General features: G+C 47.6%; 2 protein-coding genes across 2 annotated transcripts in view; one reads left to right on the forward strand and one right to left on the reverse strand.

The window, feature by feature from the left end:
• Positions 1-8,841, reverse strand: part of KCNN2 (potassium calcium-activated channel subfamily N member 2) — a 127,097-nt gene extending 118,256 nt beyond the window's left edge. Inside the window, exons 1-2 of the mRNA XM_038770072.1 lie at positions 7,489-8,841; positions 6,008-6,103 (exon numbers count right to left, since the gene is read on the reverse strand). Coding sequence (XP_038626000.1) covers positions 6,008-6,103; positions 7,489-8,841 — 1,449 coding nt within the window. The remainder of the gene's footprint in view (positions 1-6,007; positions 6,104-7,488) is intronic.
• The window catches only part of LOC119947919 (translation initiation factor IF-2-like), a 44,352-nt gene continuing 25,269 nt past the window's right edge, over positions 8,840-27,922 (forward strand). Inside the window, exons 1-2 of the mRNA XM_038769572.1 lie at positions 8,840-8,899; positions 9,009-9,813. Of these exons, the coding sequence (XP_038625500.1) occupies positions 8,840-8,899; positions 9,009-9,791 (843 nt within the window). The 3' untranslated portion in view covers positions 9,792-9,813. The remainder of the gene's footprint in view (positions 8,900-9,008; positions 9,814-27,922) is intronic.

Genomic DNA, 27,922 nt, shown 5'->3' on the forward strand with positions numbered 1-27,922 from the left:
TGAACTCAAAATGTTTATATTTGGAGTTCTAATTTGGATTGCTCTCCAAATTTTTCTGCACTTTACCTGTGTTTCAAAAAGGGTTACGCATTTAGTAGTACTACATTCAATAATCTAGGGAAATTATTCTCATATTACTTTGCCCTGACGGATGCTGGAGATTCATGTATAGTTTACTGGAGCACAAAAATGAATTTGTCTTGCTAAAGGATTTACAATGCCAGGCCTAACAGGCATTCAAAATATCATAAATACTGACACAGTTAACAGAAAAATCCACTAAATCACTCTTTATCGAGCTTCAAATTTTTCTTAAGCATTCTGTTTACAGGAAGCGACTGAAGCTCTCTCAAAAAGTGACCTGTATTTCGTTCTACCTTGCATCGACGTGGCTACTTTTTAGGCCTGCACAGACCGCGGGAGCTCTCCGAGGTACTGACAGGTACTGCCGAAATGTAAATTTACCAGGCAACTGCCTTTCAAGAATGATGAGTGATTTAACTGATTAATTATGGTATTTGTTAAGCGCTTACTATGTGCCAAGCACTCTTCTAGGCACTGGGATAGATACAAAATAATTAGGTCGGACACAGTCCGTGTCCCACATGGGGTTCACCGTCTTAATCCCTATTTTAAAGATGAGGTCACTGAGGCACAGGGAAGTTAAATTATTTGCCTAAGGTCACACAGTAGACATGTGGCAGAGCCAGGATTAGAACCCATGTCCGCTGACTCCCAGGCCCGTGCTCCTTCCACTGGGCAACGTTGCTCTCCGGGGTTGGGAGTCAGAGGACGTGGGTTCTAATCCCGGCCCCGCCACTTGTCTGCTGTGTGACCTTGGGCAAGTCACTTAACTTCTCTATGCCTCAGTTACCTCATCTGCAAAGTGGGGATTAAAAGTTTGAGCCCCACGTGGGTCAACCTGATTACCCTGTATTCACCCGATCGCTTAGAACAGTGCTTGGAACATAGTAAGCGCTTAACAAATACCATCATTACTATTACCATCATTATTATTATTCTCTTCCTGGAAAACATGGGTCAAGAATAGCAGAGCATGTTTTGACTAATAATTAAATAGATTTACCTAACATTATATTAACCAGATGAAATTTAGGCCTCTCGAACATGTTGACCCATTACATTAACTCCTCCCATTTTGTTGTGGACTCCTGGAGGGAAGGGACTATACCTTTTACTTTTATAGTACTCTCCCAAGAGTCCAGTACATAGTGCTCTGCACACTGTAAGTGCTCAGTAATGATCATGATGATAAGTGTGATGATGATGACGATTATGCCCTATAGAGAGGATATGCTGTTTACTAACATCTAATCAGTAGACAGAGATTAAAGAGAAAGCTTTGATTCCAACCCCTGGGCAATTTAAACCATTGAATGTTTTCAAGATCCAATTTCTAAATCAATCCTCATGTTTTATGTTCCCTATCAATACGTTTTTTTGTGAATCCAGTGGACATCTTGATGCCAAATAGGGCAATCATCCTTGAAATAACTTTTAAGGTACAGTCATTTTACATATTCCCAGCAGCACAAGAGATGCCTATTTTCTCATTAGCGGCAATGCGCTTGGAGCAAAGACTAGAATTACGCATGTTTGCTCCACATTTAAGTTCATTCCGCAGCTAAGACTTGTTCACGGTTCACTAGTTCCCTACTCCTGGCTTAGTGGACACACGGTTCTCTTCTTTGCATTACCCGCTTACTGTGAAAACACTTAGATGAGAATTTAGAAGGAATTTAAGATTAAAACGACCTCATTAATGAAAAGAATTCTCGGGGTGAAAAACAAAAAAGCTTTGGTAAAAATCATGAGATTTAAATGTTGGTTGGGAGCAGAGGGTGGGCAAAAGCTGGAACCTATACAGCCCGGAGTCTCCATGATACTGGAATTCTGAGTTCTGGTGCGGCCTCCTTTCTCTTTGCAAACTCACGGGAGTGCAGGCTTGGTCGGGGTGGGAGGGCGTGGGGAGCCACCATCACAGAGTTTAGAACACTGGGAAGGCTGTGGCAATTTCTCACCAAACACAGCTTGCCCAGAGCAGTGAGGTACTTGAGGCATGGCCCCTATGAGCAGCATGTAACTCTGCCAGTCAATTGTTGATATTTTTGAATCATATTACTCCCCTCCTCAATAATCTCCAGTGGCTACCAATCAATCTGTGCATCAGGCAGAAACTCCTCACCCTGGGCTTCAAGGCTGTCCATCACCTCACCCCCTCCTACCTCACCTCCCTTCTCTCCTTCTACAGCCCAGCCCGCACCCTCCGCTTCTCCGCCGCTAATCTCCTCACCGTACCTCGTTCTCGCCTGTCCCGCCATTGACCCCCGGCTCACGTCATCCCCCGGGCCTGGAATGCCCTCCCTCTGCCCATCCGCCAAGCTAGCTCTCTTCCTCCCTTCAAGGCCCTGCTGAGAGCTCACCTCCTCCAGGAGGCCTTCCCAGACTGAGCCCCTTCCTTCCTCTCCCCCTCGTCCCCCTCTCCATCCCCCCCATCTTACCTCCTTCTCTTCCCCACAGCACCTGTATATATGTATATATGTTTGTACATATTCATTACTCCATTTATTTATTTATTTATTTTACTTGTACATATCTATTCTATTTATTTTATTTTGTTAGTATGTTTGGTTTTTTTTTTCTCTGTCTCCCCCTTTTAGACTGTGAGCCCAATGTTGGGTAGGGACTGTCTCTATATGTTGCGAATTTGTACTTCCCAAGCGCTTAGTACAGTGCTCTGCACATAGTAAGCACTCAATAAATATGATTGATTGATTGATTGAATCATTGAATGTTTAACCTTTCTTTATTGTGGCTTGGCTTATATTCTCACTGTCTGGTTCAATACAGGAACCCGGTCTGAAATGATTCTATATAATTATGCCAGCTCTGCCCATTGTAGGTTCTGAATGAATACTGGTGATAATAATAATACAATTATGAGGTTTTGTTGACCTTGCATAATACTGCGATGTGTCTTAAAAAAACAACACGACAGAATAAAGGGCTTTTAGTTGCACTCAGAACATACTGTGCTGCTCAAGTGCCAGGGTAGATTTCTAAAGTGAAGTACTCCAGGAAGGAAAATTTAATAGTCTTACAAACATTGCAAGCAAATGCTTCCTCTCTTTGGGTTTTGCCAAGCTAATTCACTCCTCCTGTTACCTGAGCTTTGTGGTGAAAGATGCTTACAAATAAATAGGTAGTCAAGCCTAGTTTTCTAAAATATTCTTTTGGTGGAACTCCTCTAGAATCCACAAAGAGATTTCCTACATTTGCAGAAGGAACTTCTATATTGATTTATGTACTCATTTATTCATGCATTTACTTCATTTTCTATTCTCTTGCTATGACTCATTGTGTCTCTTTTTTCTCCCACTTCCACTGTATGTACATATTTTTTCTCCACCCCATTATATTGTAAACTTCCCATGGGCAAGAACCAAGGAACCTTGCCTTTTACTTTTACTATACTCTCCCAACCACTTAGTGTAGTACTCCATATGCAGCAGGCACATGTGAAGAAGAACATTGCCCTTTTCCAATCTAAAGTGTCAAAATTACTCAAGGACCCTTAGTTAATATTGTGTCCTTGAGTTTAAGCCTTTAATCTCAACCCACACACTTCCCTTCTTCTTCACAGAAACGGTGAGGTTGCAAGTGCTATATTTTCTGCAAGAGGATCATTTTTCTCCTGATTTAGGCAGGTTTAAAGGGCAGGAAGTGGCTCTTCCCAAGATTGCCTGAGGTTTTTCAGAGTGACCAGAATGAGTTCTGAAGAGCTGCCGTTTACCTGGGAATCATTCTGAGCTACCCAACCTAAAAGTGCTGTTCCTCTGGCCAGCAACTTTTTAAGGCCATTTGACCTTCAAAAAAAACCAACAACCCAAACTAAACAACAAAAAAACCCAACTGCTATTAACCTCATTGCAAGCCACTCTAATTCAGGGCCTTGATGCTCGGGAGAAGAAATAGGAATTTAAATGCGTCAGTTAATTAGGTACTAGAAAATACTACCAAATTTATAATTTTGTTAAAAAATTAATTTAAAATGTTTTGGAAACATTAAACAAAAATCAGGCACTTTTGAAATTCCAAACTCTGATGAGGTGAATAACAAGACCGTGCTTGGGTGTTTCTGAATGTTATGCAATGCAATAGCCAGGAGGAAAGTTCTTAAAGTTGGATCTATTAATCCTAACAGGAACACTACCTCTGCCACCAAAGCAGGAAAATATTGAAAATCAAAGTTCCAAGATGAAATCAGGGTTGTCAGTCACTCAGGGGCCCAGGGTTTGGAGATTTTCAGAATCTGAAGTAACTATGGAATTTTACTTGAATTTAGGCATGATTTCACATTTTGAAAAATCATCATGGAGTGCCTCCACCCCAGGTTTAGAAAACGCTTGATCAATGCTTGTTTAAAAGAATACTTCATGCATGCATGCATTTTGCAGGACAATTCCATGACATATATTCAAAAATTACATCTCATTCACCCTGAAATTGAGAGGGTTTTTTTGGTTTTGAAATCAATCATCAAAAATATGTTTACATTAATATATTATAAAATCTACTTGCGTAAAGTTGGCCCAAAAGAAACATTAACAAAGATGACGTGTGCATTTTGATAAAAGAAATCAGTCTTCCAAGTTCTTCAGTATTTTCATCTGAAAACGTTTCGTCGTCCCAGAATGAAGATGCCTTAGTAATGTCACTTATGCAAATAAAACTAAGGGCAAATTGTCCTACTTATCTTCACCACAATACACTTTAACTTTCCCAATAGCAGTAAGAAGTCGAAGAATTTCAGCACAAGCTTGTGATTTATATTTGCTTTTCTTCTAATGCGTCTTCTACCGGGAAAAATTAACCTTGGGCTTGAAAGATGATGTTGACGACTTCAACTAAAATAAGCCACTGATTTAAATGTAAGGGATTTATTTTCCCCCCACAGAACCTCTGGAGAGCTTCCTTCAACATCAAGGGGCACTGGACAATGGTTTCAAATGGGTTACAATTTTCGCTGAATTCCGCAAAATTTTTAGGATTGCATTAGTTCTAATCCGAGCTGATCTTAAAAAAAATCTTTTAAAATTGTTTCTGTTTAGAGGTTTTTTTGTGAAGAGGCTGGTTGTTTTTCTGTTTACTTTTTAAAAAACGAAATAATGAAATGCTGGCTGTTCTAATCATTTCCTTTTTCTTATATCTGTCCACTAGATGGCTGTAAATTCTTTATACTAGCTCATTCGAAGTTTCACAGTCCATTTTATTATTTCTTGTCATTAAAAAAATAGTGTTTTTTTACAACTACTAGCAACTAATTCAAAGACGTTAAAGACTGCAGCAACTACGAGATGTGAAAAGAACCTATTATCTGGGCTCGGAGCACTTTATGGGTTGGCATAAAGAGGCAGTGGGCAATGATTTGGGTCGGTGGGCCACTCGAGTTAAGCATTTGAGAGGTGCACATCTAAAGTATTCGGTGTTCACTATACCTAGCAATTAATTTTTTAGGGCATTTACTGTATTTCCAAACATCCTGGTACACTTGATACTGGAATTTTCATGTGCAGTGATGCTGTTTTATGTATTCGGACTTGTGCTGGACATGAATGGGCATCTGATGGGCTCAAGTAGCAGGCTGGATGCAGCCTGGGGCGGGGAAGCGGATTTTACCCAGCCCTGTAAAAAAAGGGCGGGGGGGGGGGGGTGGTAGCAGAAATCGATTCTGTTAAGAAGACTGGGGAGAAGCACGTCTTCCTACTTGGAGGAAGCTTGGGACTATCCTGAGCAATTTAAACGAGGAAAAGTAAGGCTCGCGGCTCCGGTTCCCGCAGAGAACACATCGCGGCTACCGAAAAAGTCATCGGCAGTGTCTGGCCCATCGGGGCGCATTCGGGGTGGGGGAGGGTGACTATGAAAAGTCTCTGGGAAATGCCTTCGGAGCCCGAGCGTTTGCCGGGTCCGTCGGGCAGGGCATTACCTGGATCTCCCTGGCGTGGTACACGATGATGAGCCCGAGCAGAATGATCGTGGAGAGGCTAATAAGGCATTTCAGAGCTAACGAGTACAGCGACGCCTGCAACGGAGAGACACACACACACACACACACACAGAAGCACATCTTACCCCGCGACCCCGGGGCCGGGACAGATGGGGCAGCTCGGGCCAAGACGTTATTTCTCCTCCCGGGAACGGGGAGGATTTCCCCGGAACGCCCCCGCCCCCCTCCCTCCGTAACCGGATCATTGACCGAATTGAAACTGGCGGTCGCACCCGCCGATCCTCTCCGCGGTGGCTCCCTGGGCTGGGGCGTGCGCCTGCTGCCGTGCCTGCCCTCCCACCCCGACCCCCGAACGAGGGGGGCGACCTGGCCTGGTTGACTGCTTCCACATCCCTCCCGACCCCAACCAAGACACGTTCCCCGCCCGAGTCCCGTGCCATCCCAAGGTGGTGAGCAGAGGGAAGATCGTTCCGACCCTCCCGCCCGACACCATCCCGTCTCTCCAGCCTGCTTCTCCAGACAGCCCGGGACGGCCGCCCCTCTCGGGCGGGAGCTCCCCTCAACGACAGTTTAGGGTACCGGCAAAATACCGAAGTGAAAAGGAGAAGCAGGAGCCGCGACAGAGCGGAGGAACGGAAAACAAGGGCAGAAACAGAGTCAAGGGCGGAACTGGGAGTAAGGGCAGAGAAAGGGACAGACGCAGTATTGGTGTGTGTATGGGGGGGGGGAGACAGAGGTACGGAGAGGGGTAGAGACAAGGGCAGAGGAAGGGACAAAGACAGAGGAGTCGAGAGCAGCGGAGGCAGAATCAATGAGCGCCTACCGCGTGCCGAACATCGTTATACGCGCTTGGGAGAGGGCACGGAATCGTGGGGGGAGAGGTGGCAGAGGAGTCCAGGGCAGAGAAGGTCAGGACAGAAAAGGCAAAGGAGTCCGGGGCAGAGGAATGTCGGGGCAGAGGAGGCCAGGATGGAAAAGGCAGAGGAGTCCGGGGTACAGGAGGTAGAGTCGGGGGCAAAGGAGGCAGTGGAGCCGGGGACAGAAGAATCCAAGGCCGAAGGTAGAGGTAGAGGAGGCAAAGGAGTCGGGGGCAAAAAGGAGGAATAGGAGACGGCACAGAGGAATAGGGGTCGGACGAATCCGGGGCAGAGGAGGAGGGAGCGAAGGAAGACGAGGAGTCGGTGGAGAGGAGCAGGGAGCAGGGAAGACGGAGGACAAAGAGGAAATGAATAACCGAAAGGCAAAGAAGCAAGCGAAACGGTAGCAGCCGGCCGTGGGCAGGTTCGGGAGCGGAGCGCGGCGTCCGGCGGGCGGGAGGTGACCTTGGTCCACTGACACCTCCCTCTGCGCTCCCGCCCCGGGCCCCTAGCGCTCTCCCGTCTCCCCTTCCCCATGTGGGCGCCCCAGGGCAAAGGTGCGCGCGTGTGAGTGCGGGAGGCTGTGCGGGACGGGCGGGCTACCTTGTCGTAGGCGCCCCAGGACAGTTCGGTCTCGATGACCATGACCACGATGCCGAACATGCCGAAGATGAGCGCGTAGTCGCTGAGTCTCTTGCGCTTCTCGAACAGAGCGCGCCGGTGGCCCAGTTTGTAGCCGATGTTCTGGTTCTTCTTCTTGGTTGACTTGCTGGCGCTGCCACCGCCGCACCCGCCACCTCCCGGCCCGCCCTGGCCGCCCAGCGCCAGGTTGTTGGAGTTGTTGTGCTCGGGCTTGGACACCACGATCTCCGGGGCGGCGGCGGCCGAAGAAGACGAGGACGAGGGGTGGTCGCCGCCGGGGCCCGAGGGGAAGGGCCCGGCGGCGGCGGCGGGCTGCAGGGGCTGCACCTCCGAGTCCACCTCGTGCAGGTTCCTGCGGGACGAACTCAAGTTGCTGAGCGGCCGCATGACGCCTCCGTTGTACCTGCAGCTGCTCATGGCTATTTCGGTGAAGGGGTTGCTTTCCCGGCGCCCCGGCGGCGGTGGTTGCGGCTGGTGGTGGTGGTGGTGGTGATGGTGGTGGTGGTGGTGCTGCTGCTGCTGGTGGTGTCCGTCGCTGCCGAGGCTGCTGGTGGGACTGGCTGCTGGTTGCAGGCTATGGCACTGGGGGTACTGGGCACAGTGCTGGGGGCAGGAGCACTGGAGGGGCCGGGGCGCACTGGCATGGCTGGACGGCGTCAGTTCACTCACATTGAGCTGACTGCCCCGCCGGGACGAACAGCAGCAGCAGCAGCAGCAGCAGGACGAGATGGAGACCGGAGAGGAGTTGCGGGTCCGAAAGGCGCCTCCGGGCGAGGAGGTACGGAGCAGGAGGGGCAGGCTATCCCCCGCGCCCGCCCCCACCGCCGCCGCCGGGGCGCCGGGGGAAGCGCAGCTGTTGCACGGGAGGCATGGGCTGCTGCCGCCGCTGCCTAACAGCGGCGGCGACGGCGACGGCTGCTGCTGCTGCTGGTGCTGGAGGGGTGCGTGCTGCGGGAGGTGGTGGTGCTGTTGGAGATGCTGGTAGCGGTGGGGCTGTTGATGGAGTGCGTGCTGCGGGAAGGAGAGGCACGACTTGTCCGAGCGCTGCTGCTGCTGCTGCTGTGGTAGGCAGTGCAGGTGCTGGTGCTCCTGCTGCTCCTGCTGCTCCGAGAAGAAGCCGCGCTGGAACTGCAATGAGGTGTCCATGTCAGCGCTGTTAAAGCTGCAGGAGGACCAGGCTGTGGTGCACCCTGCGCAATGCGTTATGGTCGGGAGAGGGGAGTCCTGTCGCTGGTGCGAGGAAGGGCCCATTCCGGCTCCGGTAGAATCCAGGCGGCGAGTCCGATTGGTCGGGCGCACCAAAACAACGGGCATGACATCACCTGCGGAGCCGCGAGAGGGAGCTGTGGGGCGCAAGGCTTTGGGGGGCCAGGTGGGCTATGGAGGGGGAGGGAGACCGTCCCCAGGTGGGGTCGGGGGGAGGGGGATTGCCCCGGCCCAGGCCCGGGCTCCAACCACCCGCTGCTCCTCCCCCCAGGTAGGGTTACTTCCCCCGGGCGAGGCCCGACCTCCTCCCTCTCGCCCGGGGCCCCCTCCCCAGTGACGGCCTCCTCCGTGGATCCCAGGGTACCCGGTGCTCCCCAGCAGGGTGGGACGGGGCTGGAGCTGGGCAGGTGGAGGGGAGAGGAGTAAGGCCCGACAGTCCTGCCCTGCTCCCTTCCCTTTGCCGGGTCGCGGATCCCGGGCCTGCTCCCGACCTGGAGCGTGTGGCTCGACTCGAGCCAAGGCCGGGAAGTTTAGATCGGGGATTCCCGCAGGGCCGGGCTGGGCCCAGAAATCTCTGGACTTTCCAGCCGGTGCTAGCGCGGGAGCTGGGATGGGGGTGGGGAGGACGGATAGGACCCCGCTCCATTCCGGCCGGGGCGGGGCGGGCAGGAGCTTTTCCCGCCCCCCTTGGGAGAGCCCCTCACATTTACGCCTTTTCCGAAACATCGGGACTGGTGCCCCTCGCTCCCCAGTCCCCGTCTTCGAGTCTGCCCTCCGTCGAATGCCCGGAGGCAGGGAGGGGACGGGACACTGGAGAGGCGGAGCTGTCGGGAGCTGTCCAACGGAGTCCTCCTCGTCCTCTTCCCGCTCCTTGTCCTCCTCCTCTCGCTCCTGCTGCCGCCGCCTACTTAGCAACCGGAGCCGCGGGCACCTGCAGAGTGGACACCAGGCAGAGCCACGGGGCACTAACGGAGAAGTGCCTGCCGCCCGCTGCAGACGGAAAGCCCCTGGCAGCCAGCGGGAAGAAAAATGTTAATAGGGATCATAATAAACAGTGATCACAGCGCCCCGGGGGTGAAGGTGGGTGCTTATTTTTACTGCAGTTATGATACTATAATATGCGGTGGAATGGATTCTGTCTTATTCGCGTCGCCCTGTGAAAAACCACACATACTCCAAATCAGTACTGTGGCCCAAAGCAGGCTCCGGGGGATCTCCTCTGGGCGTGTGTGTGTGTTCATTCATTCATTCAATCGTATTTATTGAGAGCTTACTGTGTGCAGAACACTGGACTAAGCGCTTGGAAAGTACAATTCGGCAACAAATAGAAACAATCCCTACCCAACGAGTTCACAGTCTAGAAGGGGGGAGACAGACAGCAAAACAAAGCAAATTGTGTGTGTGTGCGTAATAAGACCCTCAATGAAACAGAGGGAGCGGGAGGAAAATAAGGTGATTGGCCAGTGGGAGTTTATTTCACGTTTTCAGAATCTGCCAGCAGCAGCCCGCAGCACGATTTAAATGATGGAGATTTGACTAATGGGTCAGCCGAAGAAACCAGAGTGAAATAGGATCACTTTCATTAAGTAATTGAGTTTCTGAGCCAGATCCAATTTCCTGGATCTGTATTTTTTTCGTTCTGCTTTTCCAAAGACCTGGAGGGAGTAATTTATTTTATCAGATCCTTTAGAGAAGGTAATGCGTGCATAAGATCATTTCTATTTCCTTTTTTTTTAACATGTACTTAAGGAAAGAGTAGTGAAAGGGATAAAAATTGCACAGGCCCGGCAAGATAGTCCTTACCACCTTACAACTGAGGCCAAATCCAACTTTGTATATGCTGCTCAATTTTCATGGTGGTTTATCAGGAAATTGGCAAAGCATACAAGGTCTGAGCCAAGATATATTTTTTTCTCTAATATTAGATTAGGAGTCTGCTTTCATCACTTTCAAGTCATGAATGCTATCGGGATCAGGAAATTTAAATCGTTGCTTTGAAAAATACTTTAAAAAATCATTTCCTATTATGATTACAGAATCTGTTTTGTAAATCAACTATCCCACTTGGTCAGAGAATTGGCTATTTTATATGCAGTAAATTTGGGGGGATTGCCAAACTGCTGATATAAATGTTTCTGTGGCATGCAAATTGCTCATATGTCCTTCAGAAGGCAGCATTGCTTAGAGGCCTCACTAATTCAATAGAGCATTCAGATCTTGAAGAAACCCCGATGGGAATATTGGGGATCAGCAAAGCCATGGACATGGAGGGGAGTAAATGCTAGTGAATGTTTCTTAATTCTAGGGAGATCACCTCCACCAATGGCATTGATTAAGTATCTCTTGTTTGCAGAGGCTGTGCTAGCTACAGAAGGACACAGTCCCTGCCCTCAAGGCCCTTACTACACAATGCAGGAGAAAATCAGACATAAATTGCTAATTATACAATAGTTAAAAAGTAGAGTAACTGTAAATGAAAAAAGAAAAAAATGAATAACAAAAAGGTAAATGGATGAATGAGTGAGTGCTAAAGTGACTGCTAATAGGTAGAGGTGAATTGGGGAATAATGCTTGAAGGAGATGACCTTTTGGGAGGGCTTTAAAGGTGGGGAGGGACATGATTTTGTGGTTTTGAGTAAGGGGGAGTTCCATGAAGGGGAAAAAGCAAGAGCAGTGGGTCAAACCCAGGAGAGTCACATATGAGGTTAAATTGGCTTGGGAAGGACAAGGAATGTGAACTGGGGTGTATCAGCCATTCAATCAATTGATGATACTGAGTGCTTACCTTGTACAGAGCACTGTACTAAGCACTTGGGAAAGTACAATAGCATTTGTAGTAGTAGAAATAGTATTTGTTAAATGCTTACTGTGTGCACAGCACTGTATTAAGTGCTGGGAAAGAGTATACAGGTGGGAATTAGATCCTCAAGGAGATCTTAATCTATAACTGGGTGGGGAAGAGTATTAGAGACAAACACATTAGGATCAATGAAACACCAAAATATTTAAACAGCATAAGGGATAAGGATAAATGGAAAATAGGCAAATGTCAGGAAGGGATCCCTGTCCTCAAGACACTGAGTGTAGTCGGGGAGAGAGACGTGAGGTCGAAGTGGGGTTGGGAGGCTCCAGCGCTCTTTAGACCCAAACCCTCCCGTGGGATAAGGGTGTGGAAAGGCAACCGGGAGTGAGTTGATGGAGAGCTTTAAAGCCCGTGATCATGAGTTGTTGTTTTGTTAATGCAGAGAAAAATGGTAAACCGGAGAGGACGGAGTCTGTGAAGCCAAGGTCAGATAACGTGTTGAGGAGAAGGGGGTGGTCCACAGTGTCAAAGGCAGCTGAGAGGTCGAGGAGGATTAGGACAGAGTATGAGCCGTTGGATTTGGCAAGCAGGAGGTCATTGGTGACCTTTGAGAGCGCAGTTTCCGTGGAATGAAGGGGACGGAAGCCAGACTGGAGGGGGTCGAGGAGAGAGTTGTTGTTGAGGAATTCTAGGCAGCGCGTGTAGACAACTCGTTCAAGGAGTTTGGAAAGGAATGGTAGGAGGGATATGGGACGATAACTAGAAGGTGAGGTGGGGTCAAGAGAGGGTTTTTTTAGGATGGGAGAGACATGGGCATGTTTGAAGGCAGAGGGGAAGGAACCAGTGGAGAGTGAGCGGTTGAAGATGGAAGTTAAGGAGGGGAGAAGGGATGGAGCGAGAGATTTCATAAGATGAGAGGGAATGGGGTCAGAAGCACAGGTGGCCGGAGTAGCACTTGAGAGGAGGGAGGAGAGTTCCTCTGAGGATACCACTGGGAAGGATGGGAGAGTAGCAGAGAATGTTGAGAGCCGGGGGGTTGGAGAAAGGGGGGAAGAGACTTTGGGGAGGTCGGACCTGATGGATTTAATTTTGTTAATGAAGTAGGAGGCCAGATCGTTGGGGGTGAGGGAAGGAGGAGGGGGAGGAACCGGGGGCCTGAGAAGGGAGTTGAATGTACGGAAGAGCTGGCGGGGGTGATGGGCATGGGTGTCAATAAGGGAGGAGAAATAGTTTTGTCTGGCAGAAGAGAGGGCTGAGTTAAGGCAGGAAAGGATAAACTTGAAGTGAACGAGGTTGGCATGGTGTTTAGACTTTCGCCAGCAGCGTTCGGCAGCTCGAGCATAAGAGCGAAGGAGGCGGACAGTGGCAGTGATCCAGGGCTGTGGGTTAGTGGTGCGAGAGCGGCGAAGGGAAAGGGGAGCGAGCGAGTCTAGCTGAGTAGAAAGGGTAGAGTTGAGAGCAGTAATCTGATCATCAAGACTGGGTAGAGAGGAGAGGGCGGCGAGGTGGGGTGTGAGGCGTTCCGAAAGATGGGTGGGGTCCAGAGAGCGGAGATCTCTGTGAGGGAGTAATACGGATTTACAGGGGAAAGGAGTGTGAGTGAGGAGGCAGGTGAGAAGATTATGATCAGAGAGAGGGATCACAGAGTTGGTGAGGGTGGACACAGTGCAGCGGTAGGAGATGATGAGGTCGAGGGTATGACCAAGTTGGTGAGTGGGTGAGGTGGGGTGGAGGAAGAGGTTGGCAGCGTCAAGGAGAGATAGAAGGCGGGCGGCAGAGGAGTCGTTAGGGATATCCATGTGGATATTGAAGTCTCCAAGGATCAGAGTGGGCATGGAGAAGGAGAGAAGGAATGTGAGGAAGGGGTCAAAGTCGTTAAAGAAGTTGGAAGTGGGGCCCGGAGGGCGGTAGATGACGGCTACAAGAATCTGGAGGGGGTGGTAGAGGCGAATAATGTGGGCTTCAAAGGAGGGGAGGGAAAGGGAAGGGGGAGGAGGGATAGTGCGAAAGCGACATTGGGGGGCGAGAAGGAAACCGACACCTCCTCCTTTTCCAGTGAGTCTGGGGGAGTGGGAGAAGAAGAGGCCTGCACTGCAGAGAGCAGCAGAAGAGACCGTGTCGTCCGACGACAGCCATGTTTCAGTTAGGGCGAGGAGGAGTAGAGAACTGGAAAGGAAAAGGTCCAGGATGAAAGGAATCTTACTTAAAACGGAGCGGGGGTTCCAGAGGCCACACTTGGCATCAGCTGTCGAGGGTGGGGAGGGAGGGGGAAGGGTGCGAGGGGTGGGGAGGGTTTGGATTGGGATGAGTTGGCGGGGGCCTGGGCGGGGAGAGTGGGAAGGGGGGGTGGCGATGGGAAAGGAGAACGGGGATGGGGTGGGGGCGGGGAGAAGGGGAGGAGGGGGGTCGGGAGGGAGAAGCAGAGGACCTGCGCTGGTACAGAGGAATCCTTGGTAGGGGTTGAGGGGGAGCGGTCTTGGTGGGTGAGAGGGAGGGAAACAGCTGGGTGGGAGAGGGGAAGGGGAAGGTGAGGAATGGGAATGGCAGTTGGGAGCAAGGGAACTGAAAGTTCATGGTGAGGTCAGCAGGGCGAGTGACAGTACAGTGGGGGGTTAACAATTGAGATGCAGAAGCAATAAAACAGTAGCAATGATAAAAGTAGGCGATGGCATCACAGGGTGTAGTTGAGCAATCAATATGCTATGGCAATAATAGAATTGGCAAACAATGATGCCACAGAGAGCAGATACAAACTATTAAGAGCTGGAGTAGGGTGGGCCAGTTAAGGGGGGTCAGGGAGCAGAGATACCTGGGGAGGGGAGCGAACAGTCAACTAGCATGGGAGGGCTGAGGAGGTGTGAATGAGGTTGTCGTTAATGTAACATGTAACATGGTGCTAACAAGGTGCTAACAAGGGCTTTTTACCTGGGGGCGGGCGGGGGTAGAGTCAGTCAGGACCGGACCGGGAAGGGGGGGGGATGAGGGGCACTTTACGGAAGGCCTCCTAAGTGGGGGGGGTGGAAGCAGGCGGGGCGTCCGTGGGGGCGCTGAGATGGCGGGAGGGTGGGCGGCCAGGCCTCTCGGGAACGGAGTCACGGGCGTCAATGGCGGCGCTCTGAGGAGAGGAGCCTTCCGGGAGCGGCAAGTCCTCGCGGGGTGATGGCGGGCGGGCGGGCGGGCCTCTCGGGAACGGAGTCCCGGGCGTCTATGGCGGCGCTTGTGTGCGAAGCACTGTATTAAGCACTTGGGAAAATCCGCTTTACCAGCACGGTGTAGTGGCTAGAGCCCGGCTCTGGGAGTTGGAAGGTCGTGGGTTCTAATCCCGGCTCTGCTGCTTGTCTGCTGTGTGACCTTAGGCAAGTCACTTCACTTCTCCGGGACTCAGTTACCTCATCTGTATTTGCTTGGGTCCAAAATAGCTTCCTTCCAGGAGCAGAAAGGACTGAGGGTAGATGAAAAGATCTCAAAAATCTCCAGTGGCTATCTCTCCGGTCGTTCTTTCTCAGTCTCTTTTGCAGGCTCCTCCTCCCCCTCCCATCCTCTTACTGTGGGAGTTCCCCAAGGTTCAGTGCTTGGTCCCCTTCTGTTCTCAATCTACACTCACTCCCTTGGTGACCTCATTCGCTCCCACGGCTTCAACTATCACCTCTACGCTGATGACACCCAGATCTACATCTCTGCCCCTGCTCTCTCCCCCTCCCTCCAGGCTCGCATCTCCTCCTGCCTTCAGGACATCTCCATCTGGATGTCCGCCCGCCACCTAAAGCTCAACATGTCGAAGACTGAGCTCCTTGTCTTCCCTCCCAAACCTTGTCCTCTCCCTGACTTTCCCATCTCTGTTGACGGCACTACCATCCTTCCCGTCTCACAAGCCCGCAACCTTGGTGTCATCCTCGACTCCGCTCTCTCATTCACCCCTCACATCCAAGCCGTCACCAAAACCTGCCGGTCTCAGCTCCGCAACATTGCCAAGATCCGCCCTTTCCTCTCCATCCAAACCGCTACCCTGCTAATTCAAGCTCTCATCCTATCCCGTCTGGACTACTGCACTAGCCTTCTCTCTGATCTCCCATCCTCGTGTCTCTCTCCACTTCAATCCATACTTCATGCTGCTGCCCGGATTATCTTTGTCCAGAAACGCTCTGGACATATCACTCCCCTCCTCAAAAACCTCCAATGGCTACCGATCAATCTGCGCATCAGGCAGAAACTCCTCACCCTGGGCTTCAAGGCTCTCCATCACCTCGCCCCCTCCTACCTCACCTCCCTTCTCTCCTTCTACTGCCCAGCCCGCACCCTCCGCTCCTCCACCACTAATCTCCTCACTGTACCTCGCTCTCGCCTGTCCCGCCATCGACCCCCGGCCCACGTCATCCCCCGGGCCTGGAATGCCCTCCCTCTGCCCATCCGCCAAGCTAGCTCTCTTCCTCCCTTCAAGGCCCTCCTGAGAGCTCACCTCCTCCAGGAGGCCTTCCCAGATTGAGCCCCTTCTTTCCTCTCCCCCTCGTCCCCCTCTCCATCCCCCCGCCTTACCGCCTTCCCCTCCCCACAGCACCTGTATATATGTATATATGGTTGTACATATTTATTACTCTGTTTATTTATTTATTTATTTATTTTACTTGTACATTTCTATCCTACTTATTTTATTTTGTTGGTATGTTTGGTTCTGTTCTCTGTCTCCCCCTTTTAGACTGTGAGCCCACTATCGGGTAGGGACTGTCTCTATGTGATGCCAATTTGTACTTCCCAAGCGCTTAGTACAGTGCTCTGCACATAGTAAGCGCTCAATAAATACGATTGATTGATTGATTGATTAAACCATTCGAGGTGCTTGAGGGAAGTGATGGGACCGTGGACAGTGCTTGAAGAAGATGATCCAAGCAGCTGTTTCAGACTGAAAGGAGAGAGGCTGGAGGCAGGAGGACAAATAATCAAGGTGGGAGGTGACATGGGTTTGAACCAGGGTGGTGGCCAAAAGAGTGGAAAGGAAGTGAGATGATCATTATAATGTCCTGCACAAAACCTAACTCAAATCATCACATCCCAACAGCCTCTCACTTCATATACACTTCGCTGGATACAACATTCTACTTTGGCCCATGGGCTAAAACAGTGACTGGCAGAATAATCTTTCCCTATCTCTTCATTCATCCAATCATATTTATTGAGTGCTTACTGTGTGCAGAGCACTGTACTAAGCACTTGGGAAGTACAAGTAGGCAACATATAGAGATGGTCCCTACCCAACAACGGGCTCACAGAGCATTCCTGAGAGATGTTTTCAGGCTTGTACAGAGCACTGTACTAAGCACTTGGGAAAGTACAATAGCATTTGTAGTAGTAGAAATAGTATTTGTTAAATGCTTACTGTGTGCACAGCACTGTATTAAGTGCTGGGAAAGAGTATACAGGTGGGAATTAGATCCTCAAGGAGATCTTAATCTATAACTGGGTGGGGAAGAGTATTAGAGACAAACACATTAGGATCAATGAAACACCAAAATATTTAAACAGCATAAGGGATAAGGATTTCAGGTTTTCAAAATCTTTCTCAGAGCCAGAGGTGAGAGTTCCTACAGAAACCAGGTATTACAGTATCATAATAGAGAGCCCTACCTTCCTAACCATGCCACCCCATTAGCACTCATTTATATATACCTGTTTATGTATTTAATCTATCTAATGATTTCAGTTCTTGCTTTTTTATCATTTATATGTGTGTCCTTACTCTTTTCCTATTATGTGCTTGGAAATGTATTCCTGCTTGTCTTTCCTATTTGATTGTAAGGTTCTTAAAGACATTGACCACTAGGTCAGTGCAATTCACACACAGTTGATGCCCAGCAGAATTCCCTGGGCATCCTGTGCATTGGGAAGCAGCATAGCTTAGTGGAAATGGCCTGGGAGTCAGAGGACTGGGTTCTAATCCCAGCTCTGCCACTTGCCTCCTGTGTGACCTTGGGCAAGTCACTGAACTTTTCTGTGCCTCAGTTCCTGCCTCTGTAAAATGCGGATTCAATACCTGTTCTCCCTCCTACTTTGACTGAAAACTCTGTGTGGGACAGGGACTGTGTTTGCTCTGGTTATTTGTATCTACCCCAGTGCTTAGTACAGTGCTTGGCACGTATTAAGTACTAAGTAAATACCACAATTATTAGTAAGTGCTAGGTACAGTGTCTACCCTTAATAGGCATTCAGTACCATGCTCTGCACGCTCAGTCAATGGGGATGATGATGACGACATTGATAGTTGTGAAAAAGTCTGGGTTCTGCATTTTATGAAACTCCCAAAATGTGAGAAGATCGTTTTGTCCACTTGTGTTAATTAGAATTTCCAAAACCTGACCTAGGGCTTTCTGTCCTCAAATTTAGACAGAAATTGGGGAACTTTGGTTTTACTACTTAAAATGGTTTTACCAAACCCAGAGTTTTGACTTCACAACTCTTATGCCACGTGCATCCCTCTGCCATATTCTAGCACCCAGAGGGCACTCAGTATGTGTTTAATTGGTTTTGGTGTTGGTGGTGTGCAGAATTCCCACTGCCTCCAAGATAGTCCCATTAAAAAAAGATTCATAAAGTGCAGAAGTTCAGAAAATGGGAATTTGGCCCATAGTATCACAGGCTGCCAACAGGACATTTACATTTCAGGCTGAATTTGCCCAGAGTCTATCTCCTCTGCCATGGTTTTAGGAAAGGCTGAACTGAGGGTAAGTGCAACATAATAGTGCCATATATTTGATTGCCATTGATCTATCCATAAATTAACTTATCACAGATGAAATCATCATAGGTAAAATCCGGCTCTACATATTTGGGATAATCTGCTATTAGCATGATGAGATGAAGGATACAAGCTGCTTCCTACCCTTCACTTGGAATACATCCCATTACAACCTCATTAATCCAGGAACATATTCAAATACCTGTGACCAGGGAACATTTCATTTTGTATCAGAGTCTTATTAATGATTCAGACCTATATTACAGTCCAGGTTGGCATTATCTGAAGTGTTCCTTAATGCTGTCATCACTTGCAATTTCAGAATACACTTGAGGTTAGCAAATTAAAATCATTTCAAAATAATTCATTAGCTATAGACTTACTTGTATAAAAGCTACCTTTTCTTCTCCTTTATTGATGGTCTCTAGATTAAAAACCAGCCAAGGAGTTGGCTGTGATAGCTCTTGGAGTTTTGTGCTGCTTCCTTCATCTTTCCATTCAATCAGAAAAATACCAGAGGTTCCCTTGTCTAACACAAGAGGTCATGCTATTCCACAAAATGCATTTCAAATCTAATCAATGGAACATTTTCATTTCCTATTCATTTCCTGTTCATTTTGAAAGCTTCTCTCCAGTTGCCCTAGAATAAGAACATTTTTCCTCTCTACCTTCCAAAGAAAATAGGAAAAAAGAGGGCAGTAATCACTCAGAGCTGTGATTCTTTCAACATCTGTGGAAAAAGGTGGTGAGGACTGACCTTAACTCTGGAAATCCAGGGGGTTTGATTAATTCCACAAAAGCAGAAATCATAGCTATCATTCCAACATGGAAAGCCAGGTCAAGATCAATCAGCTTACCCGTGTGGCACGCGGCAGTAAATTTTCTAAGAAACAGGCATGCTGATAGTTTGGGTTATGAAGGTAGCAGCTGGCATCGCCTAAAAGGGGGGCAGGGCCCTCCGGGTCTAAAGCCTGGAATGGGGTGGGGGCCAGGAGCCAGAGGCAGGGCGGAGTGGATGGGGGACGATGGGGCAGGGTCATCTCTTATGCTGCAGGGAAATCTCAGACCATTCTAAAATTTTCTGCCACAGCTTTCAGGGATGCCAGCCGGGTCACAGGTATATATGTAGGAAAGTTATTTCAGTTCTGGTTGAACATGGCTACTTTTGGAGAAAGCAAGACATTAAAACACTAAACAGAAAAACCAATCAAGTGGAAACAAACTGAGTTCATGTGGCCACAGAGGTAGCAGGGAAAAACACTGTACAAGCAATTCATGATTATTTGGGGTCTTATTTACCGGTTTGTGAGTTACCTAGATGCCCTTCTTTTTCTCTTTCTCCTCCCACTGTCAGTCTTTCAGCCACTGCTCTTTAGCACTGCTCTGTATCAGAAGCAACAGAAGAAAAAAGAGGTCAAACTCAAATGTGATTTAACTATTTGTTAGCATTCCCTGCCCTGAGATCTAGACCTGTACAATACAGCTACACTTTAGGGACTGAGACAGGTAGCTAGAAACTAATGCTGTGTAAACTAAGTAAATGTCAGTCAATAACCTAAAAACAACTCTCCACTGATAGAAACAAATTCATGTTGACATATGGAAGTTTCTTTACACGTGCAGTAGAAGGGAAATGATAAAAATGAAATTTATAGTGAAAATGATTAATCCACATTGATAGTTGAAAGAAAGAGAATGGAAAGAGGATGGATCCACTTGCAGGGGATTGATTTTTCCCATTCAGTCCCCAAACCGAACAGGGTAGTGAGCTGAAGAGGTAACATGCTGGCCCACAGAAACTGCACCAGAGCTGACGGTAGAAAAGAAGAGCACTTGTCTTGCAGTCGTGGACTTCCTGCAGTCACGGACTTCTTCACCCCAACAGCCTCAACCTTAGACAGCAGGGAGGGCTGTAGGGCCCACACCATACTGGATTCTGGGCACAAAATGGTCACTTCTTCCCTCTTCTGGCCTAGAAGCAATCAGAGAGCTTCCCGCCCCAGTGGCAGATCCAGGGGTCATGAGACAGCAGATGCTGTAGGATATGATTGCTAGTGGTCAAGCACAGAACCATTTTCTCACTTGGGGAAAATAGGCAGTTGCTTGCCCACCTCCAGTGAGTGGCCAGCTGATTGAGGTTGGCCCCACATCATCAGGGGTTCACTTCTCTTATCAAGGGCTTCACTGAGTCTGATCTATCACCTATTCCTGCCCCCTTTCACCCTGCTCTGAGAACACTGCTACTCTGTAGCCTGAATGATAAGGACTAGAAATTCAGGAGAGGTGGGGGACCATGTGCCCTAGATGGGGGACCATGTGCCCTAGAGAGGGGGTGAAATTTGAAGCAGGACCCACATGAGGTGCACAGTCTTAATCTCCATTTTACAGATGAGGTAGCTGAGGCATAGAGAAGTGAAGTGATTTGCCCAAGGTCACACAGCAGACGAGTGGCAGAGGCAGGATAAGAACCCAGATCCTCTCAAGCAAAAACTCCTCACTATTGGCTTCAAAGCTCTCCGTCACCTTGCTACCTTCCTACCTCACCTCCCTTCTCTCCTTCTATAGCCCACCCACACACTCTGCTCATCTGGGACTAACCTTCTCACTGTGCCTCGTTCTTGTCTGTCCCGCCGTTGACCGCTGACCCATGTCCTACCTCTGGCTTGCAATGCCCTCCCCCCTCACATCTGCCAAACTAGCACACTTCCCCCCTTCAAAGCCCTACTGAAAACGCACCTCCTCCAGAAGGCCTTCCCAGACCAAGCCCCCCTTTTCCTCTGCTCCTCCTCACCCCCCATCGCCCCAACTCCCTCCCTCTGCTCTACCCCATCCCCACCCCACAGCACTTGTGTATATATGTACGTATTTATTATTCTATTTATTTTATTAATGATGTCTATATATCTATAATTCTATTTATATTGATGCTGTTAATGCCTGTTTACTTGTGTTGTTTTGTTGTCTGGCTCCCTCCCCCCTTCTAGACTGTGAGCCCGTTGTTGGGTAGGGATTGTCTCTGTTGCTGAATTGTACTTTCCAAGCACTTAGTACAGTACTCTGCACACAGTAAGTGCTCAATAAATATGATTGAATGAATGACTCCCAGGCCTGTGCTCTATCCACTAGGCCACGCTGCTGCTCTAATTCCAATTTTTCTCCCATTTGTCTTTTTGCCATTGTAGATGAGGTGGATACTCTAAGACACATCAGATAGTAGATGTCTTACATGGACAATGTTCCTACAGTGGAGACATGTAGACATTTTCTGTTAAGGAAGTGTACTGTTATAGCCCAGTTATACTGTATATATTTACACTTTATGTTTCTTTAATTGTGCTTTATGTACACATCATTTATGTTGCTTTTCTTTAAACAGGCTCTTCATCCCACACCCAATTCCTACACATATTCTCCTTTAATTAAAAAATAGCTTAGTAAACATTTGGGGAAAAATACTTAACCCATTTTGTACTGAATCTAGTGGGAGCAGAGAAAAATACCAGAATAACTATTCCTGGGCAGTTGCTACCTATCACCAATGGGTGCTCACTCCATGTGCAGGCGAAGGCTGTCCCTATGCCATCGAGGCCTTGGTGTTTCTCTGCCCCTTCCTGCTTTCACAAAGAACTACTGTGCAGTAGCTTTAGTAACTCTTGCTTTTGCACTATTAGAATACCCAATAAGATGGGAGCAGAGTGGCTATGGCAGTAGAGTCACCAGTCTGACCTAATAATTGCTCCTGGCTGGGACCAGATATTTTAAATCATGTTAAAGCATTGTACTTTTAAAGACCCAGGTTTTCTATAAATAACCAAGAGAAGACAGTTCAATGGCTAATTAGTATTTTTAGTGTTTTTATTGCAGTCTGAGAAATGAGAGTATCATTTTTCTTTCATTCCTCAAAAGAAAAAAATCAGTTCCATCCCATCAATCTGGGACACCCAGCCTTGAACCTTAAGGGCCAGAGTACAGCATGCCTTCTTTGTATTTCTAGCATCCTGGAGTTTTAAAGCACTCAATCACCTTGTCCCCTCCTATCTCACCTCACTGATTTCCTACTACAACCCAGCCCACACACTTCGCTACTCTAACATCAACCTACTCCCTGAACCCTGATCTCACCCATCTCTCCACTGATCTCTTGCTCATGTCCTTCCTCTGGTATGGAACCCCCGCCCCTTTCATATCTGATAAACCACCACTCTCCCCACCTTCAAAGTCTGTTAAAATCACATTTCTGCAAGAGGCCTTCCCTGCATAAGCCCCCATTTCCCCTCCTGCCTCTCCCTTCTATGTTCCCTATGCATTTGTGCCTTTCAAACACTTGATAGTCACCCCACCCTCAGCCCTACAGCACTTATTTACATATCCATAATTTATTTTAATGTCTTTTTCCCCCTCTAGACTGTAAGCTCCTTGTGGCAGGGAACATGTCTACCAACTGTGTTGTATTGTTCTCTCCCAAGCACTTAGTATAGTGCTTTGGACACAGTAAGTGCTCAGTAAATCTGACTGATTGATTGGTGAGGCTGATTATTTGGATTTGGCTCCAGGAAACTCTGCTTCCATCGTCAGGGGCTGCAGGACAGAACAGGCCTTGCCCAATCTACTACATATAAATTCCGATTTTGGAAGATGACTGTGTGGCTCATCTTCTCTATGTGCTAGCCCCATTCAGAGACATAATATGTCAGGTTTGTCCAGCAAAAATAGAGCATTTGAGTGGAGGGGAGGGTGCTCTGTTATCTAGATGATTGCCTCAAATCTACCCCATATTTTGATTGTGGAGTTCTGGCTTACTGGGACCCCAGGATTGTCATAGAGAAAGGGGGGGATGAAAATGCATGAATAACACAGCCTTTTCTTTTTTTAAGAAAAAAATAAAACCCTAGCGAGAAAGCTTATTTGCTATCCACTGCTTAAAAAGAAATCAAATTACTGCCAAAAGACATATATCAGTTGTTCATCGTTTTCAGCCTGATTAAAAGCCCACATCCAAATTATGTTTTACTGCTTGTTGACAATCACGATTAGAGATACTTTTTCAGCTATAAAGAATTTGTCTATAAAATAATTCTCTCCATAGAATTTACATTAGGTCCAAAATCACATTTACATTTCCAGAAAAACGTACGAGAGCTATTGCAGAAAGGGGCTGCATACATATCTATCATAATACATCTTGGATTGTTTTTTTTTTTTGTTTTTTGTTTCATCTGTGATGATAGAAGGAGTCACAACACCCCCTATTCCAAGCTGTTTAGGGTGTGAAATTTCCCTCTTCTGTATGCTTTGCCGGCTTTTAGTGAGCCCCATTATTCCAACTATAGCTGCCAAGGGTTCTACTGGTCTGCTCAGGAGTTGCTATGGGGAAAACCAATCTCCTCCTCCCTCCCTACCTCTCTCTCTCCTTTCTCCCTACTCTCTTTTGGAACATGTTTCTCCTGCTTCAGGCATAGTATCACTCCCTGAGTGTAGTGGTCTGGACTGCCCCCATTTCACCCCCCCCCCCAAATATGCCTGTAGTGGTGAGATGTCAAAGGGGAGTGGAGTGTGACAGCAATGACACCAGTGAGGAGCCATTACCCTATCCCTTCACTGCTGCTCCTGGCCATGTCACCCAATGATACTGTGTGCAGGACAGTGCTTGGAGCACTTGGGATGGGTGGACCTGGTACTGCCAGTTCCCCGCTGCCCTGGGATCTGAAATTTGGGCCCCAAGCAAGTGTGGACAGGATGGGGCTTCATGTCACAGGCACCACCTCAAGTGATTTGGGGATAGTTAGTCCCAGAAAGACTTTCCAGGCAGTGATTCTGGCACTGCAAGTCCTAGAGACACGTGGGGCAGAAACATGCAACTTGGCTGCCTCAGCAATGATGCAGAGGAAAGGAAGGGGAAGGAAGGGAGACACCTTCTCTGTTCCTGCCAAAACCTTTGTAGTTTCCAATGCGTGCATTAAAACAGCTCATTCTCCCATTATCAGGAGGTAGAATTTGATGCCACATCCAATTTTATCATGTTTAGAATCATCTCTGAGTTTTAGCACTTTTGAAACAACAACAAAAATTAGGCAGACGTGCACATATTGCAATATACCCTCTTGGCTCTTCAGATAAGTGAGATGACTAAGCCAAAGGTACTGTATTAGGGTGGACACTTGGTTTTGGAGTGCTGGACTGGAAAACAGTTCCCACCTCAAATGTCCTCGCAGAACGAGACGTGCTATTTGCTATTTCTATCCTCTTAGCATCTCCAGACCAAGAAATGCATTGGAAATTGCTTGTTTTCCCTAATTGTTTTCCCCATATTATTTTTCTAGGTATTAAAAGGGCAGTGGGTATTTTGGGGAAAATAAAATATTCCACTGACAGCTATTGTTTTTGATATGTATTCAGTCACTTAATAGTTCATGAGATTTGGGAGAAATTGTTTTGCATCAGCAGTAAGACAAATGCAGTAGTTTGAGGTCAATCTCAAAAATACAATTACCACTCTACAGAACATTTATAAATGGCAGCAGTCTCACAAGGTAGATGATAAACTTTTCTTAAAGTTTATTAATTGCAGGCCAACAGGCTTAATGGAAACGGCTTGCACTCAGGGGTCCCTGGTTCAGTGGAAAACAGTTCGTGGAGCAGAACACTTTGTTCCTGAATAAAATGCCCTGTACAGTGAGCCAAGTCATTGCAAAGTGATTAGCAGAAGGTTTTCTCATTTTCGCCAGAAAAATTCCAAGAGAAAAATCTCCAACCTTTCACAGTCTAGAGTTTTTATTTTCTTTAGTTATCCCAAACCCTAAGTTTTAGGTAGTCCTGCAATTGCCCCATTTTTTAAGTTAGCCTCTGTCCACTAAGAGGGGGATCTGAGATTTGGCACCAGATCATGGACTCATTAAACCATCAATAACTCTTCCCAGGGGGAGAGACTGAGCAGGTCCCTCGAAAAGAAGCTGTTTCCTTCCTCTTTGACATGGTCAAGTCTTCAGAGATTTCAGAGGCTTTTCCCCTTCCTACTTTTCTTAGGGCTTGTCCTTGAAAAAGCCAGACAGCCCCATATGCACTCCTTCATGTAGTCTTTCATGCTACTTAATAGGACATTAGCTCAACCACAGCTAGTAGAGGTCTGTAGGAAGAAAGTTAGGAGAGAGTCTAAAAGGTCTTGATAGGGCAAAGTGCTTAGGCCCATCAGGCCCATGAGTGAGGAGGAGAATGGAAAGAAAGAGGTGGGAGAAGGGGCCACTGAGGAGGAGGCGGCATATCAGACACAGGCCAGAAATCAGCCTAAGAAATGGCACAGAGAAGAGGGTAAATGGAAAAGGAGAAAAGCCTTTTCTAGGGAAGGAAAAGTAGGGAAGGACTTGTGCCTGCTCAACTGAGGCAGCTGCATTCTCTGGGGCCCATGGAAGCCATCTTGAATCTCTGGGCAGAGGGCCCAACCAGGTTGTTGCCAAACCTCAGGATTGAATGAGACGCCAACCAAGTTTCCTCAATAGGAAAGTCTGCTGGAACTAGATTCTCTCAGCTGGAATTAGGTTTTACCAGATCCTGGGCAGACCCAGAGGTAAACGAAGTATGGGAGCTGCAGCACTGGGGCCTGTGTAAGCCATCTTGAGTCTTTGGAGGCCCTTTCAGGACTCTACTGGGATCAAGCTCCCATGGCCCAGACTCCTATTTTCAGGCTTGGAGCAGGCATTTTAGCATTGCCAGTTTACACTTGCTCACCCATCAATTAATAATACCTATTGAGCACTTACTGAGTATGAGCCACTGACTAAGCATTTGGGAGAGTACAACAGTAACAAGACACACATTCCCTGCTCTCCTGGAGCTTACAGTTTATTGGGGAGGACAGAAAATAATGATTTACAGGGTGTGAGAATAGAAGGAAGGACAACAATAAAGCAGAAAGCAGTACGCACGCATCAGGATGAAACAACTGAACAAATAATTGAATGTGCAGATAAATACATGTGAAATATGTAAATAAGTGAATATATGGATTTGTACATGTCTTCTTGAAGAAGGTATAGAATACACAAGTGTTAAGGGTGGGTGTTTGGCTGGCCTGACTGGAGTGTGGTGAATTAATTAGGGAAGCTTTCTGGAGGAGATGGGATTTTTAGGAGGGCTTTGAGTCCCCAAGTCCAAAACTAAAGTCATTTATTCACTCTAGAGTATTTATTGAGCACCTACTACATGCAAAGCATAGTAGTTGGTATTTAGGAAAGTACAATAGAAGAAGCACAGGACATTTTGAACTATTAACCAGCTAGAGTGACCTACAAGTGCTTCTGGAGTCGCACATTTAAAGTCACCCCAAACTAAGATGACCAGACAAGCCTCATTTCATTGGAAAAGTTCTGAAACTTGAGGATCTATCCTGCACACCACTTTAGTATGCTGGTCCTTTTAAAAAAATGGGAATAAAAGAAACACTTCCTTGTAAACATTTAGACTACCTCATTTTTGAATTCTCGGCTTGTCATGGGAGAGGACCATAACAAAAGGGTTTTTTTGTTTGTTTTTTGGTCCTGGATTATTTCAGTGAATTGGAAAATGCATGAAAACGCTGTTCATTTTTCCTGGCTGGTCATCACAGTTACTTTTTTCTCCTCATTATTTATTTACCTGTCCGTGCCATTACTGTGGTCTTTAATTAAGGTTACTTGATACTCAACATTGATTGACCCTGAAATCCTATATATCAAAATCTTGTAATTATTGTCAGACCCAGAGGTAAACAAAATATGGGAACTTGATTTTTCCCAATGCCTAGTGATGTCATTGTTCACCCACTTGAAGTGGGTGACTCTTTTGAGTTTCAAAATTCACTGGGGCCAGAACTTGCTCAAAGGTGTCCTGGGGAAGAGTCTATGCATATTATAATTTCATATCTTTAGGAAAGTCTTAGAAGCCCAAAGTTGATTGGTTAGAAATGATAAAAAGATTTGTGCTGAACCGGTTAATTTGAAGGGTTTTAAGGCAGTTAGAATACAGTAAACCAACCATAGTTCAGTCAGCTTGTTTCTCAGTCAGTATGTTGGACTTCTCTCCCCAGAGGCTGCATGGAGTGTTTGAGTGGGGGAGATGTAAAGCCCTTGTTCAGTCATCCGTTCTCAGGAGAAGTGTCACCACACTCTGAGCCCATCAGAAATAAATACCGTGAAACATTTTACATCCCAGAGACCGTCTTCTCACATCCAAGGGGAAATTGTCTAAAACCAAGAGGAATGGATTAGAACTATGTCACGAGTAACCTGCTCCCTCTCCCTTGGGTCTGGCCCTTCAGAGAACAGTGAGTAGGGATGATGGAACAGCTGTTTCTCACACCCCTGAACATCTGGTTGTTAGCACCATGGCTTTGGAATTTATGGACTAGCCAGACTTGAAGACTGGTAATGAGCTAATGTACCCTTTCTACCTGCATATCTTTAGTTGGATTTTGTCCTATACTCCATACTTCACCTTACAAGTGAATCCTCCTCGACCTCTCAGCTGCCTTCGACACTGTGGACCACCCCCTTCTCCTCAACACGCTATCCAACCTTGGCTTCACAGACTCCGTCCTCTCCTGGTTCTCCTCTTATCTCTCCGGTCGTTCATTCTCAGTCTCTTTTGCAGGCTCCTCCTCCCCCTCCCATCCCCTTACTGTGGGGGTT

Source organism: Tachyglossus aculeatus, chromosome X4 (genome assembly GCF_015852505.1).
Source record: "Tachyglossus aculeatus isolate mTacAcu1 chromosome X4, mTacAcu1.pri, whole genome shotgun sequence".
Classification (NCBI taxonomy): domain Eukaryota; kingdom Metazoa; phylum Chordata; class Mammalia; order Monotremata; family Tachyglossidae; genus Tachyglossus; species Tachyglossus aculeatus.